This window comes from Canis aureus, chromosome 5 (assembly GCF_053574225.1).
Source record: "Canis aureus isolate CA01 chromosome 5, VMU_Caureus_v.1.0, whole genome shotgun sequence".
Lineage (NCBI taxonomy): Eukaryota > Metazoa > Chordata > Mammalia > Carnivora > Canidae > Canis > Canis aureus.
The window spans coordinates 16,064,204-16,080,753 of NC_135615.1; the positions used below are offsets into that span (position 1 = coordinate 16,064,204).

Below are 16,550 nucleotides of genomic sequence, written 5' to 3' on the forward strand. Positions count from 1 at the left end.
TCAAAATCTGCAGGAGTGTAGACCATGCCTCCCTGGGCCAATCCAGCCAGGGGTCCCTGACTCTCGGGGTTGTGGTTGACTTTTCTGTCACTAAGCTTAAGAATCAGATACATCCTATGCCTGCTAGTAACCTGTGCCAGGTCCGAGCTTTATAAACAGTGGCCCAGAATCATGACTTACCATGCTTGATCTTTGGCAGTCAGAGACAAGATGATGAAGGAGGCATAGTTTGCTTTTGGCTCCCATTCATCCTCACATGGTGCTCTCCTTGGAACCATCCTGTGTTCAAGACCTTTGTCTCCCTGTGGCCCTTCCCCTAATAGCCTGTCAAAACTTTTCCATTCTGGGCTTCATTGGTTGCTATCTGTTTCTCTGCTTTAAAAAACAATTGCTAATTATCTAACAGACTGGTTCCAAGGTAAATTTGATCTATAAAGTGTATCTGCATACAGACCAGATACCTTCAGTCAAGTATTCATCCATTCATTTGCTAGACATAGGTCAGATTTGGACAGTGTGTCGGGCACTTTTCCAGGTGCTACAGATCCAGCGTGGAAGAGTCTGTGCTCCCTGTAGCTCACTGCCTGGTGAATGCTAGAGATGAGGAAACAGGCAATTATAATGTGGTATGTTTCTTCCCAGTACAACTACACCCTGATTGCTGTGGGGATGCTCAGACAGGACACCTCACATAGCCACGAGGGGAGAGAGAATGTCAGCTTCTAAAAGGATGATGCCTAAGCTGAAATATTTAGCCAATTCTGATTGTAGGAAAGACCTTCCTTGTATAGCACTAAAATCCATCTCTGATTCTCCTTAGCCTACTCTTTAGCCATAAAAAAGGTATGGATGTTGACTAGTGTAAGGATGCAGGCCCATGAATTAAAGTACCTGGGTGTGTATTTCAGCTCTGAGATGGATCAACTGTGTAGCTTTTGAGCTAGTCTCTCGTCCATGGCTCAGTGTACTCATTTGTAAAATGGGTCGCATCATAGCACTTAACTCTTAGTGGCTGTCGTGTGGGACAAATAATGAATGCACGTGACCTATTTACGCATAGTGAGTGTTGAAAGAATGTAAGCTGTTGTGGTAGCTGTAGTTGTAAACAATTGTTGGTGTCCTTCCTTACAACAGTCTTTCCAGTATTTTAAGACTTGCATTTTCCCCACATCACGCTTCTGTCACAAACACTTCTTCTTGTGTCTGCTACTTGTCACTTACTGGACTGTTAACTTTCATCCTCACCTGGGCTGCACTCTCTGAACACAAGCCTGGGTCAGCGCCTGCCTTATAGCCCCAAACTTGAGCGTGGCAGTTCATTTGTTGTGTGACCAGACCAGCATCTGGATAAGGAAATTAAAAGCATGCTGATAAGGTCTACACTTGATGGTGGCTTTGGTAAGCTGAAGAATTGGGAGACAAGAGCAACATAGAGTTCCATCAAATTATTTGAAGGAGCCCCTAAAAGAAGAAGAAGAAGAAGAAGAAGAGGAAAGCAAAAAACATCACAGACCCAAAGAGGAAAGGTCTGGGCCAGAGGAAGAACTGGGGACTTTGCAGAACTGCTGACTGGTGTGTGCTTGCATATCACACATTTCAGGGCCTATCATCAAAGGAGAACTTGCCCTCAGATGAGGGTCCCCAGAACATGGGAGGTTGTAGAACAGAGATGAAGGAACTCGCTGCATTCCATCTAAAGAGGCGAAGGCTGAGGTGCTCAGTGACTTGTAAATGTAGGCTTTTAGTAACAGGCTTTTGATCATGGCTTGATCATGACAGTCTTCTGGAAGAGAGAAGGCACACAGGAGCTATAGCTTTGGGGTCAGACAGATCTGAGTTCAAATCCTGACTCTGTCATGGCCTAGTGAGTTACTTGACCTCTGGAAACCAGCTTCCTCACCTGCAAAGTGGAGATAAAAATAGTACTTATACCTCCCAGAATTGCCGGGAGATCTTGATGAGAGCTAGCATAGTGCCTGCCTTATCATTAGCACTCAAAATAGGGCTGCCATTACTAGTTGTGATCTGTTGGGTCACATTGGGTTATCACAAATTGAGTTGGACAAAAGTAAAACTTATACAAAGGCGAATGAAACACTGAAGTGGATAACTGGAGCCTAAGTGACATGGGATACGTAAATATTTAAATATCTAATAACAAGAAAGAGACAGTAAGCAAGTGAGTGCCATGGTAGGGTTCTGTTTAAATGTGGCAAGGGACTAAATTTATCACGTTCTTAGCATACTGTTAAATGAGGCCTCCAGTAACTTGAGGTGACACACTTCTTGAAAGGAGGTCATATTTCAAACAAGGCAAGACCATGGACTGTAGTGAGTGCTTATTCATTTTCCTGCTAGGGCTCTACACAGGAGCTGGCTCAGGGGAGTGCTCAGTAAATGCTTCATTTTAAATTTAGTGACTTCACATCTCTAAGTATTGGAGTCGTCCTCCACTTCGTTCCCTGACTAATAGTGCATGCATCTGTTTGTGGGGTACAGCTAAGATTAGCAGTAATGAAGCCTGAATGAATAACCCTGGGACTATTAGAACTATTCCCAGGCAGTGGCCTTATGAGGGGCCCATGCATCTGTAGATGAATCAGGTGTTCATTCTTTTCCCATGTGGTCCACATTCCCCTTTTTAGCCTCTGCGCTTCAAATAACTTAATGCCACTTTGACAGTTTCACAATTCCTGAATCCATAATCTGAAGTCAGGATATTGCTAATGACATTGAAGAAAAACTCCTTTTTTTTGAGATCCTTAACTCTTAGAGAGAACAATTTTCAACATATTTTAGTCATGTGCTCCAGGTCATAACTCTGGTGGACTGTCTTATTAATTGGTTTTCATATTTATAATTATAATTATTCATCCTTTTAATTTTTTTACTCTTTTGAAATTAAGATCTGCTTTATATGCAGTAAAATACACAGACCTTAAATGCCCAGTCTGTTGAGTTTTGACAAAAGCACATGCCCTTGTAACCCACCCTGCTATCAGGATACATCTTTGTTCATTTTTGAGTTGACTGGTTTTGAAATCTCTTGTTCTGATGTTGACCTGTTCAGGAGCTCTCAGAGGTTAAGGGTCATCTCTCACTTGTTCATAGTTGCCCTCCTTGGCACTGAACACAATGCCTGGTGCTTTTTATGCACCCAGTAAATATTAACTGTTGCAAGTAGATGAGAAATAATTCTGCCTTTACTTTATTTATGCAGCGCTGTCAACCCATAGCTTTGGCATAACACATTATTTTCCAGAATCCTCTACGATCATCAGTGTATTTCCACGCTCTCTCTGTATGCGTCATGTGTGAGTAATAGCTATGTGGACTAACAGGTTAGCACATTTTAATTGGAAACAAGTCAACTTGCAGGCATAGTTTATGCAATCCTTATTTTCAGCCTTTTGGTCACAGTAGTCATGCTCCCTTAGATAAATAATTTTTAAATTTTTGTTTGACAATTAATTACTCACTGGTAGGTAGGTAGAAATTCGATCAGGTCTGACCAGGGACGTGTTTCTGTTACATGCTTTCTCTAGCTTGCTGAAGCTCTAAATATAGTCTCCCTACACTGTTAAGATTACACAACAGTGACATTAATTTCAAACACTGCGTGGAGGAATTCGATCTAAAGTAACCAGTTTCTAAAGGGTGTGTCTTAGAAAAGGAGTTTGCTGCAATTCTCACCTCCTGTCTTTTTGTTTTTGTTGTAGGTAATCACTCCCCAGAATGGACGCTATCAGATAGACTCTGATGTTCTTCTCATCCCTTGGAAGCTGACTTACAGGAATATTGGCTCTGATTTCATACCTCGGGGGGCCTTTGGAAAAGTGTACTTAGCACAAGATATAAAGACTAAGAAAAGAATGGCATGTAAATTGGTATGTACTTTATAACCAGACATCCTGCATCCTATGTTTGGCCTTATGGCTCTTGTTTGTTTGCATTACCCAAAGGTTGTTACCATTTGACTGAATCTTATGCAAGGTGCCCTGTCCAAATGCATCCTTCTATCCTTCTTTTTTTGCGGGGGGGGGGGGGGGGGGGGGGGGGCGGGGAGGGAGGTGGGATTTACTTGCTACCAGGGGCTCTATGGCCCCTAAGTCTGTCTAATGCATAGTTGGTTCTAATCTGTTTTGCCTTGATAAAAAAAGAAAACACTGCTAGTATACTTAGCACCAGCTTGGATAACACTGTCTCTCTTGTACACTTGTATAAGAGATAGGGTGTAATAGGGTGGAATAGAGGGGAGCTATCCTACAGGAGCAAATCTTGTGATAGGGTGGAGTAGAGGGGAGCTATTCTCCAGGAGCAAATCTTCATGCTGCTCCTTTAATCCCACTGACTGGGGAGGGAGCCAGGCAGGGAAGCAGAAGCTGGGAAAGCTCCAAGGCTTCTCAAGCCTGCAGATTAAAGGACTGAATGTAAATAGACCAATTATCGAAAAGGCCTCATCTCTTTTTATGAAGTAGCTATTGCTAAGGCACCCCTGCTCGGGAAGACTGTCTGGCAGTGTCTGCCTAAGCTGGACGTGTACACACCCTGTGGCCCAGCAGTTCCACTCCGATAGGCACACACCCAATAGGTGTGTACACATGGTCACCACAAGCTATGTACTAGAATGTTCATCATAGCACTGTTTGCAATAGTCCCAAACTGGAAATTTTCCAGATGTTGCAATGTGGTATATTTATACAATGGGATACTATACAGTGAGGAGAACAAATGATTTATAACTGCAATAATGTAGATGAATCTTATAGCCTTATGGTAAGCCAAAACAGCCAGATACTAAGTAAGATTTACTCTGTGAGATTCCACTTATGGACCGGCCCCAAATAGGCCAAACACATCCGTGCCATTGGAAGTCAGGATAGTGGTGGGTGCCCTTGAGGGGCAGTGACTGGCAGAGGTCAGGAAGGGGTTTCTGGGGGTATCGGTAGAGGTCTGCTTCTTGATCTAAATGGTGGTGACATGGGTGTGTTCAGTTGAAAATTCAGGGAATTTGATACTTAACCAGTTTTATACCTTTTAATGTATCTGTTTCACTTGGAAAGTTTTTAAAAAGTATAATAAAATAAACTCACTTTTGATTTGCTAAATATGGGCCTTACTCTATCTTATTGTAATTAAAAGATCAACCATACATTGGCCTCATTTATTCCTCCATAAGGATTTGCTAGAGTATCTGTTAACAAAAGAAAAGAAGGAGATATCATAATAGGCCATTTGAAAAAGCTTGCATTTCAAAGGGACATGTTCCGGTTCTCTTAAAAGAAGCTAGTGACAGTTTAGAAAGATCTTAGAACCAAAATTTCCTATTTTTATAGTTTTACCACAAAAGGCATGAAAAAATAGCTTTGTGGGTTTGTTTTCCTAAGAGTACTTATATTTAATTTTTAAGCTGTATTTTTTTTCTTAAGGAGAAAAACATGTAAGATGATTAACAACCCCTAGCAGATTCAAAAGAATGTAGGTTGAAGAATGAGATCCCTTTCTGTGAGGCAACTACTGTTAATGAATTCTTATACATCTTTCTGGAAAATTTTTATGGACATGTGTATGTGTAGCTTAAGTGATTTTTACAAATGGGAGTGTAGTATATATATATATATATATATATATATATATATATATATACACACTTCTGCATCTTGCTTTCATCATATAACACTGTATTTTGGAGACATTCCATATCTATCTACACTGAAAAATCTACTTCTTTCTTTATTAATGACTTTTGAGTTTCCCCAGAAAAGATAGCCAGTGTTTATTTTAAACGTATTGCTAGAGCATGAGCTGTGGGTCCAAAGACATTCTATTATTTCATGACAAGTGGAAATATTGAAAATACAACCTAAAATCTAGGTGCCATAGAAAGGTCATGTAAAATAGATGGGAAATTATCTCTCTTTTTGATTCAGTCATAAATAATTCTTTGGTTGGATTGCTATATTCTAAATGAAAATATTTTATATTGTGTTCTTATTTTTTTATTTTGAATTGTTTACCTAAAGCTCACATGATGTAAAAGCTGATTTGAATATTATCTTAATATGGCAGCCTAATTTTACGCAGATCACAATATCCTTGAGGGCATTTATTTGCTCTCTGGTTTGTGAGTTGACCTATATCAAATATATTTTTCATTCCCCCAGAGTTGTTTAGAATCCTATTTGTATTTTTGTTTTCTAGATCCCAGTAGATCAATTTAAGCCATCCGACGTGGAAATCCAGGCTTGCTTCCGGCATGAGAACATCGCTGAGTTATATGGCGCAGTGCTATGGGGTGAAACTGTGCATCTCTTTATGGAAGCAGGAGAGGGAGGGTCTGTTCTAGAGAAACTGGAGAGCTGTGGACCAATGAGAGAATTTGAAATTATTTGGGTGACAAAGCATGTTCTCAAGGGACTTGATTTTCTACACTCAAAGAAAGTGATTCATCATGATATTAAACGTGAGTTACCATTGGACATGTAACTTTTTTGGCTTAGAGATGAGTTAGACAGAGGAGGTGAATGGGTTTACCTCTTCATTGTAAAGTTTCTTGGTGGCAGGGAAGACAACTCTCCTGGATAACTTTTCATCTTCCTCCCCTGTGCTCCTGAAACATGTTTTAGCACCAAATGGGAGTGCTAAATCTTTCAAAGTCATCAGGAATTATGATTATCCAATTGTGGAGGATTAGGGCCACACATCTATTAAGTACTGGCCATGTCCTTGTTCATAGGCTTTAAAAAATCCTAATTTACTTTATTTTTTTCTTTTTTTTTTCTAATTTACTTTAAAACATGCACAGAGTCACATAGTTTTTGAGAAACAAATAGCTTTTTAATTTCAGAATTAAACACCATTTCAGTAAATAATTCAATAAACAAACCTTCACTGATGACTTTTTAGGAGGAAGAGATGCTGGGAAATGCACAACAAAGACCTACTATCAATCCTTAATATTTAATACTAAATTGAACGAACAACATTTTTACTTCTAAAAACATGGGTATTTTACTTTTTAATTTTAGGAAAGTGATATGATAATATGCATATATCTTAGAATTTGAAAGTCAAGCTCATGAGCATTATCATATTTTTCCAGCTTTATTGAGATATAACTGACATAACATTGTATAAGTCTAAGGTATATAATATGATTTGCTGTATGTGTATATTGCAAAAAGATTACTCCGATAAGATTAGTTAACATATCCATCACCTCACATAGTTAGAATTGTGTGTGCTTTTAAAATCTCCTCTTTCAGCAGCTTTTGAATATCTAACACAGCATTATTAACTATAGTCACTCTGGTATAGTACATCCCCAAAACTTGTTCATCTTACCACTGGCATTTTGTACGGCTTGACCACCTTCACCCATTTCCCCCCATCCCACAGCCCCTGGCAGCCACAGTCTATTCTCTATTTCTATGAATTTAGTTGTTTTAGATTGCACATACTAGTGAGATTCATACAGTATGCATCTTTCTCTGTCCGACTTACCTCAGTTATCTCACTTAGATCTTCAAGGTTTCATTCATTTTGCAAAAGGCAGAATTTCATCCTTTTTTGTGGCTGAATAATATTCTGTTTCAAAAGTATTTCTTTTTAATTTTTATTTATTTATGATAGTCACAGAGAGAGAGAGAGAGAGAGAGAGAGAGGCAGAGACACAGGCAGAGGGAGAAGCAGGCTCCATGCACCGGGAGCCTGACGTGGGATTCGATCCCGGGTCTCCAGGATCGTGCCCTGGGCCAAAGGCAGGCGCTAAACCGCTGCGCCACCCAGGGATCCCTATTCTGTTTCATATGCATATACACATCATATTTTCTTTATCCACTCATCCATCATGGACCTGTAGGTTGTTTCCATGATGTAGCCATTGTATCTTGAGCATTATTAGTACGTGCAACCATTTACACTGACTTTGGCTGTGTTCTTGGCATATCTGAAGTGATTTTCACTTCAATTCTCACCCAGATTGATCCTCCTCTTTTAAATATAATACAGTCATCTCGGTAGGGAGCACATTTCAATCTATTCTGATTCGGGATTCATTGTTTTAGATGCTGTTTTTATTTTATTTATGGGTACACAGACAATTTTATACTTAAAAAAAATGTCCTCTTTTTATAGCTAGCAACATTGTCTTCATGTCTACAAAAGCTGTTTTGGTGGATTTTGGCCTAAGTGTTCAAATGACTGAGGATATCTATTTTCCTAAGGACCTCCGTGGAACAGAGGTAATTCTATTCTCACAGGAAAGGTCAATATCTTTTTATTTTTTTATTTTATTTTTTTTAATTTATTTTTTATTGGTGTTCAATTTACTAACATACAGAATAACTCCCAGTGCCCGTCACCCATTCACTCGGTCAATATCTTTTTAAAAGTAAAAATTAAAAATATTCTGGTGTTATTGCAGAAAGGACAAAGAAGGAGAGGAAAAGCATTGCATCAAATGTTATTATCATTGAAACATATTTAGTGAGCACTTGCTCTGTGCCAAGTAGTAATTTTAGCATTTTAAATGAATTATTTAATCCATATAACAACCCTATTATTGGTAGATACTGTTTTGTAGACAAATACTATTACTTATAATAAGGAAATAAACTTGAAGAAGTTAAAGTGCCCAGAGTTACTCAGCTAGTGACATATCTGACACTTAAACCAAATTTTTTTCAGAATCTAAATTCTGTCAACTACTATTTGACTTTTTAATATAACTAATGTATGTATTCTTAGTATAACATATATATATTCTTAATGTATATATATATTTTTAGTGTATATATATATTCTTAGTATCACTAAGCAGTACTGTTTTGGTTCAATTATAGTCAGAATTGTCATGGTCGTTAATATATATTGAGGACCAACCTTATTCTAGGTAGCCTATAATAAACCTCAAATTTGTTATAGCACAAATAGATTGTATTTGAAGATACAAACTAGCTATAATATTTAATTCATTTGAGAAGCAGAAACCAAACCAAACCAAAAACTTTTCTGAATGCAAATGAGATTCAGAGGAATGTGTTCATGGGCTTCCAAATAGTATATTTAATTTAACATGCACAAGATTAGGCTGAATAGTGTGGATTCTGGAGCAAGCACCTGTTGAGCGCCGCTCTGAGTCGGGCTCCTGTGGGCATCAGGGATAGAGCCCTGGCTGCATCCAACAAGGACGGTGCCCTTGGCAGTACTCTGGCAGCCCCCACTCTTGGTGAAAGGACCTATTTTAAATTTACCTGTATTATTAAACGAAGCAAGAGTTTAGTTCATAGTAGATTATCATGGGCATGTGGTTGGATGCAACGGGGACGGTAAATGGGTATGAGAGCTACCTCCCTGGCCCATGCTTAACTATCAGAGCCCCCCAACCCCATGCCTTCTCTCTGCTTTAAGTGCCCCCAGCCAATGGAGAGAGGGCACTTGGCTGTGCCTTTGCCATAAGATTATCAGTCAGGGGGCACCTGGGTGGCTCGGTTGGTTAAGCTCTACAATCGGTTCAGGTCATGATCTTAAGGTTCTGGGATCCAGCCCTGTGTCCGGCTCCCTGCTCAGCTAGGAGTCAGCTTCTCCTTCTGCCCCTCCACCTGTTTGTGCGTGCTCTCTCTCTCTCACACTGTCTCCCTCCCTCTCTCAGATAAATCAATAAAATCTTTAAAAAAAAATTACCAAGTCAGTCTTAGTGTTCAGCCAAATGACAACCCTTAGTCTAGCTGGTAGATATATTGCACCGAACCCAAAGGCAGTGCAAAAGCAAGCAAACAAACAATCTTCCACTTAAAAACCAAGATTGTGTTAGCTTTTTCTTAAGTCTCTCAAGGAAGAAAGTCTCCTGGGAAGCAGAAGAAATTGCTGGTCTTGCTGCATTATTCTGAAAAAGACTTGAGGAAGGGTCCTTGATAGTTGCCTCTGAGTAGCATAATATTTAGAAGAAAAAACCGTAGACTTCTTAAAAAGAATGTTTTAGTGGTCAGATCTTAAGACTACTTCAGCGAAGCACAAAATCTAATAAGACTTAATGCTTATGACATGTTTTTTTTGGAAAATGTCTCAGCATATTTTGGCATTAGTCAGAAGTTCAGATATGTGACATTCTATTCTTTTTCCTGGAGCCAGTTTGAGAAACAAACTATTTATGGTATTAAAGATAGAAAATACCTTCTCTTCCCGGCAGTATGATCAAATTGAACATTTTGCAATGGCTGGAGAAGGAAACTTCTTCCCTGGGATTCTCTAACAGAAAGAGAGTCTGTGCTTGAGTATGAGATAATAACATAGTGTTTTCTCCTAAATAGTATTTGGATTATTTTCAGCAAGTGTAAATTGCTTTTTATAAAGTGCTAAACCGATATTGAGAGTTACAAACGTTCTTCAAATCAGCCTGCATTTATTATCTGTACAGTACTCACAAGTCAATGTTTGATAATGAGCAAGGTTGTGAAATCACCATGGAAAGCTTTTAGCAGGTTGTCTTTAGTCTTCCGATTTAAAGAGCCAATAAGATGTCATTAGTTAATGTCAGCCATGTCGATTTACTTTCCATTAGATCTTGATCACTTGGCTACTGAATCTCTGTAGATGATTTCTGATCCCTGCAATGTAGGGATCAAACTCCCCTGTTTGATCTCTCTCCCAGCATTCATATTCAGAACGTTACATTGTAACCATGAAATAGAAGCACAGGATTGATCTGGCATGTATTAATCTATTGGTTTTCAATTATATGATACAGAGAAAGAATAATGAATGTAGATAGCCAATTAGAATTATTTTTGCTTTTTTTAGAGAGAGAGAGTGAGCTTAGTAGGGGATGAAGGGGCAGAGGGAGAAGGAGAGAGAGAATCTTAAGCAGATTCCATGCCCAGTGTGGAGCCTAACATGGGGCTTGATCCCAGGACCCCAAGATCATGACCTGAGCTGAAATCAAGAGTCAGACGCTTAACTGTCTGAGCCACCCAGGCACCCCTAGAGTTACTTTTATAGCATGGTTCTTTTGTAAAAGTTCTTATTTTCTTCTGAGTCTGTGTTTGGTCTTACTTGATTTAAATAAACATGTAACCGTCACATGTGCACGCCCACGTGCATGTGAACACACACACCTACATAGTATCTTATCTTTTTAATAAATGTGTTGAGAGATGAGGGCCTTGACCCCTGGTCATATAGGTTCCTTTGCTCCAGTGCCCATGCCTGAGGCTGTGCAGGTGTCAGAGAGCCTTGCATGGTTCCCACCAGGCCTGTTTTGTGCTTGCAGTGAGCCAACCTGAAGCCTTCTCGAACACCATGCCCTGCTGCTCTGGCTCCTGTTGAGCCCGAGGGAGCAGGAGCTCTAAGCCTTGGAATGCTAGGGCATCTGCCTGGGGGGACGGGGGGCAGCAGCCAAGTCACCAGGTGGACAGGATGCTGTATCCCCAAATGTGTACTCGTTTGAGAGTCTCCAGAGCCCTGTGTGCAGAACTGCTGTTGGTTACACCAACAGTAAATAATTGGCCTGATCTTTGCTTAGGAGGGCAAGCAAGGGGGAGGAGATAAACATCCTTTATTGACAACTAATCCTTCCTGCTGCATTTGTTGTTTACTTTTTGATTATATTTAGTATTTAGTAAGAAAGTCTGTCATAGGGATCCAAATGCTCTGCCTTCACTTCAGGAAATGTTTGAGAACAAGGAGCTCAGTTTAGCCTGTTTGGTGAGACAGACAGACAGAATGAGCAAGGGAACAAAAAGCAAGCCAGCCAGGAAGTGTGTTGTAGAATGGTGTTGAGTATGGTTAGGATGGGGAAATTGGGAAATTTTCCCAGTTTTTGTAAGCCAGTATTTTTTTGTTGTTTTTTTTTGTTTTTTTTACTTATTGACTCTGAAATATATTCCAGGAATATTTACCCTTTTTTCATATTCAAAGGATGGACAGCATAAAAATGTCTTAATGTTAAATATTGATAATTAAGATATTAACTCCTGTATGTCTGTACCAGCCATCAATATGGATCATTGGTCACTGGCCTTTGCTTACTTTTCTTTCTTTTTTAAGTTTACAAGCAAAGACTAAGAGAAACTATTTCTGATACTAGCCCTGCTTTTCCAGCATGAAACCAAATAGAACTTATTTTTTTTAAATTTATTTTATTTTATTTATTTATGATAGACACACAGTGAGAGAGAGAGAGAGGCAGAGACATAGGCAGAGGGAGAAGCAGGCTCCATGCACCGGGAGCCCAACATGGGATTCGATCCCGGGTCTCTAGGATCGCGCCCTGGGCCAAAGGCAGGCGCTAAACCCCTGCGCCACCCAGGGATCCCTCAAATAGAACTTATGCAATGTTAAAATGGCATGCGTTTAAATATTTAGTCCCTGGGCTACATGGTAGGTATAAAGAAGAAGTAGTTTGTATAAAATGACCGATGAGGACCACTTTACATTACAGCATTACACTGTAAGTGCTTTTCTCACATGTGATTAGTGTTAATACCCAAAGGATCTCTGCCACCTTTAATCACTATAGATAATTAGAGGTTTGGCAGTTTAATGACAAACATGAAGTGAGGAAGCTTATTTGTAGTGTCCATTTAAATATAAAAGGAATCGGTGTTTTAATAGAAAAATTAAGCCTCAGTTGATATCTTCCAGAACCTGGATAAGTGGATGTGCCAGGTGGGTTCTCGGCTGTAGGCCCTGCAGCTACCAGGTGTGTTTAGTATGTAGAAAAACGGTGTTCTTCCTTAGGCTGCAGGGATGCCTTAGGCCAAAGCTGTCTGCCTGGCCGCCCCCCCCCCCCCCCCCCCCCCCGCTGCCACCCCGCCCCTCCCCCGCCAAGGGTGTCTGTGTCTCTCTAGCTTCAGGGAACACAGCATTCACATGCTCTCCTAAAGGGCAGGAGTGTACAATAAATGTGGTAGAGGCGATGAGCCAGCTTCCAGAACTGGCTAAGGGAAATGGACACCCAGACAAATGGGGAGAGTCAGACTGATTTTTTTCTGCTTCTTTTTTAGATTTATATGAGCCCAGAGGTGATCCTGTGCAGAGGCCATTCAACCAAAGCAGACATCTACAGCCTGGGGGCCACGCTCATCCATATGCAGACGGGCACCCCGCCTTGGGTGAAGCGCTACCCTCGTTCAGCCTATCCCTCCTACCTGTACATAGTAAGTGGAGGTCGGCCAGGGCTGAGGGTGCAGGGGGGGTTCCACTTGCTCAGGAGAGCTGCTGTCCCTCTTGTAACACACCCAAGTGGGATGATGTGAACTAGTGACTCATGAAGCTGAAAGTTCTTCCCACATGGAGGAAAGTCCCATTCCTGCAAAGAAGGCATTGCTCTTGTAGTGGGAATTTACTAAATGTGTGCTGGGCACAAATTATATGCTCTTCTGTTATTCGTGACTCATAAAATGCCACTTAGTGGAATCAGGGGAGCATAAGTCTCTGAGCCAAAGAAGCTGTACATATTCTTTGAATACTTTCGAAAAAGAAATAGTAGATTACAGATCCCCAAGCCAGTCTGGCATTCAATGAAACATGCAAATTCCATTTTACCATTGAGAGATCAGAGAGCATATGCTTCTCCATTATAGCACAGTGACCCTTGAACATCATTAACCCAAAGGATAGGTTTAACTCAGGGTACCTAAGAAATGAAAGGGAAATCTGCTTACGGGTATGACTGTATTTGCTGCAGGGCATGCAGTGGGAAACAAATGACTTTCCAGGTCTTGTTCACCAGAACACTTTTAACTATGGAGGGTGTACTTTTATACCATTGGTGCTAAGACTGCTGATCTGTTGCTAGATCCACAAGCAAGCGCCTCCGTTAGAAGATATTGCAGATGATTGCAGTCCTGGCATGAGATTGCTGATAGAAGCCGCCTTGGAGAGGAACCCCAATCACCGCCCAAGGGCAGCGGACCTACTCAAACATGATGCCCTAAATCCCCCCAGGGAGGATCAGCCACGCTGTCAGAGTCTGGACTCTGCCCTCTTTGAGCGGAAGAGGCTGCTGAGTAGGAAGGAGCTGGAACTTCCTGAGAACATTGCGGGTATGGACACCTGCTGGGTGCAGTGCCCCTTGTTTCCCTTCTTTTCCTGTCTACCTCGAACTTCTGACGTCATTCATGAAAGCACTTGAAAGAAAATGCAGTGACTTCTTGAGTGCCATAAGTTGTCTGAGAAATTTCAGCAAGAATTAGCAAAAGCTAATTTATTTTTTTAATAAAAAAATGTGGCTAATTGACCATGAAATCATAACGTGTTTCAGAGCAAATGTAGGTAACAACGGTCCTTAAAAATTGCCTCTGGCTTGCTTTTTTTTTGCAACAGGGAGTATCATTTGCCTTTAAAAACAAAACAAAACAAAACAAAAAAATCAAACCTGGCAGTTTTGCTTGTTGGTTCTGAACAGGGTTCTGTTTCATTCAGTTACAGTAAACCACACCAGTCCTGAGTTGGAGACATCAGGGCACTGCTCTGTACTGATAAAACACTGAGTTTGAAGTCAGCTTGCATTTTTGTCTTCCTCTGCTTAAAACCTCTTTGCCAGCTATGAATTTTTCCCACTTAGAAAAGTCAGTACACATTCCAGGAACATTGAATATGCAAGGAGAGGGTTTCTATTTTTATGATTAAAATCTGTAGCATTCCTAATCCATTTGGGTCCAAACCCAGATGTCAAGCCTGGAATGTTTATTTGCATTTCCTCCTCTTCTTGTCTGACTTTTCTATATTTAAAGAGAACCATCTGGGGTGTTGGAAAATATGCCACACTTTCTAGCTAATTTCTTGTCATCATTGACTCTTTCTTGAACCCTTTTTTGTAGGCCATATGACGTAAACTAGCCCATCATCTACAGCTGTAAGTCTGTAGGTCTTTTTTTTTTTTAAAGATTTTATTTATTTATTCATGAGAGACACACAGAGAGAGAGGCAGAGACACAGGCAGAAGGAGAAGCAGGCTCCATGCAGGGAGCCCGACGCGGGTCTTGATCCTGGGTCTCCAGGATCAGGCCCTGGGCTGAAGGCGGCGCTAAACTGCTGAGTCACCCGGGCTGCCCAAGTATGTAGGTTTTTAATAAAACCATAGCTTGAATGCTGTTTGACTAGAGTCAAGGTTGGTTTTTTTTTTCGCCCCAGAAGAAATATTTATTATTGAGCATGTCACCTGGTCATTTGTTTAATTTTCTTTTTCAATGTTTCCCTTTCCAGATTCATCATGCACAGGAAGTACTGAGGAATCTGAGATGCTGAAGAGACAGCGTTCCCTCTACATAGACCTTGGGGCCCTGGCTGGCTATTTCAACCTTGTACGAGGTCCACCAACCCTAGAATATGGCTGATTGATGGCATCGTATGTTTTAGATGATTAAGACTTGGTGTTGGGCTCCTGGAAGCTGGTTCTGCTGACTCTATCCTGGGGCTGTGGCTAGTGAAATGTGCCATCCATTAGCTGGGGATATGGGCTCCCGTGACTCAGGAATGTGACTCCATGTGGCTCCCCTAGGTTTGATGCATGAAGCTGCCCTGGGAGCTGCCAGGTCTAAAAGTTCTCATTTCTCAGGTGGTGTGACTCCAAGGAAGCTGAGAGTTCGTAGAAGGATCATTTCTGGTGACTGACTCCATTCACTGTGCACTTTGCTCAAAATTTTTAAAAATACCGATCACGAGGATAATGTATTAGCCTGAACTTAGCATTCTTGGTTCTGATTTAAGTATGGGGACTTCATTTAACTCAGTATAGTTGTTTTGTACATATTGGTGTATATAATATGATATAACTTCTTGAGCCTCTGTAGGTAGATTGTAGTATAAATTAACGTCATTATATTTCGGGTAAATAGAACAACTTGAATATTACAGCAATAAGCTGAACTAGTGTCTTAAAAATGGCTGATTATTTAGGAGCCATCTGACAGCAGGCCACTAGTGACAGGTTCTGTTATGTTCCTATGGAAACATTTTGTACTGTATATGCTATGCCTAAAACATTTAAAACATGATGTTTTGAATGTGGATAAAACTGTGTAAACCACATAATTTCTGTACATCCCAAAGGATGAGAATGTGACCTTTAAGAAAAATGGAAATGTTTCTAAATTCTTAATGATACTACTTTTGTAACTCTTCTGACTCTACTTTCTCCTATGCATTTGTATATTAAAGTAGCATACCATGTATGTTTTATATCAAATGCCTCCAGGAATCTTTCTTGTATAGACATATATTTTTAACTTTGTGATTATGTGAGTATTTCTCCTTAAGGTATGTTTTTTACATCATGCAAATGAAACAAACACTTTTATCCAGAATAATTGGCCAAATCAACTGAATAAACTCAGTATTTTGCCTCAATTCTTTTAAAGAGTATAATTCTCAATGGGGACTGGGGAGTGAGTTATGGGGTTTGAGATATAGGTCAGAGGAGAATGTGTATTATGAGGAAGGAAAAAAACCCAAGAGCTTTGCAAATTGTTTATATGCTCCTCTTCTATTACTGCAGTGTTAAGCCATTGTCATCTGGATTGTGCCTCTTCGGCACATCGGGGCAGAGA

General features: G+C 40.3%; 1 protein-coding gene across 5 annotated transcripts in view; it reads left to right on the forward strand.

Annotated features, from left to right (window-relative positions):
- MAP3K8 (mitogen-activated protein kinase kinase kinase 8) overlaps positions 1-16,350 on the forward strand; it is a 22,808-nt gene extending 6,458 nt beyond the window's left edge. For all 5 annotated transcript variants that reach the window (XM_077896964.1, XM_077896965.1, XM_077896966.1 and 2 more), the window contains 6 exons: positions 3,720-3,887; positions 6,202-6,463; positions 8,137-8,243; positions 13,005-13,157; positions 13,799-14,045; positions 15,208-16,350. In XM_077896964.1, the coding sequence (XP_077753090.1) occupies positions 3,720-3,887; positions 6,202-6,463; positions 8,137-8,243; positions 13,005-13,157; positions 13,799-14,045; positions 15,208-15,338 (1,068 nt within the window). In that variant the 3' untranslated portion in view covers positions 15,339-16,350. The remainder of the gene's footprint in view (positions 1-3,719; positions 3,888-6,201; positions 6,464-8,136; positions 8,244-13,004; positions 13,158-13,798; positions 14,046-15,207) is intronic.
- The last annotated feature ends 200 nt before the right edge of the window (positions 16,351-16,550 follow it).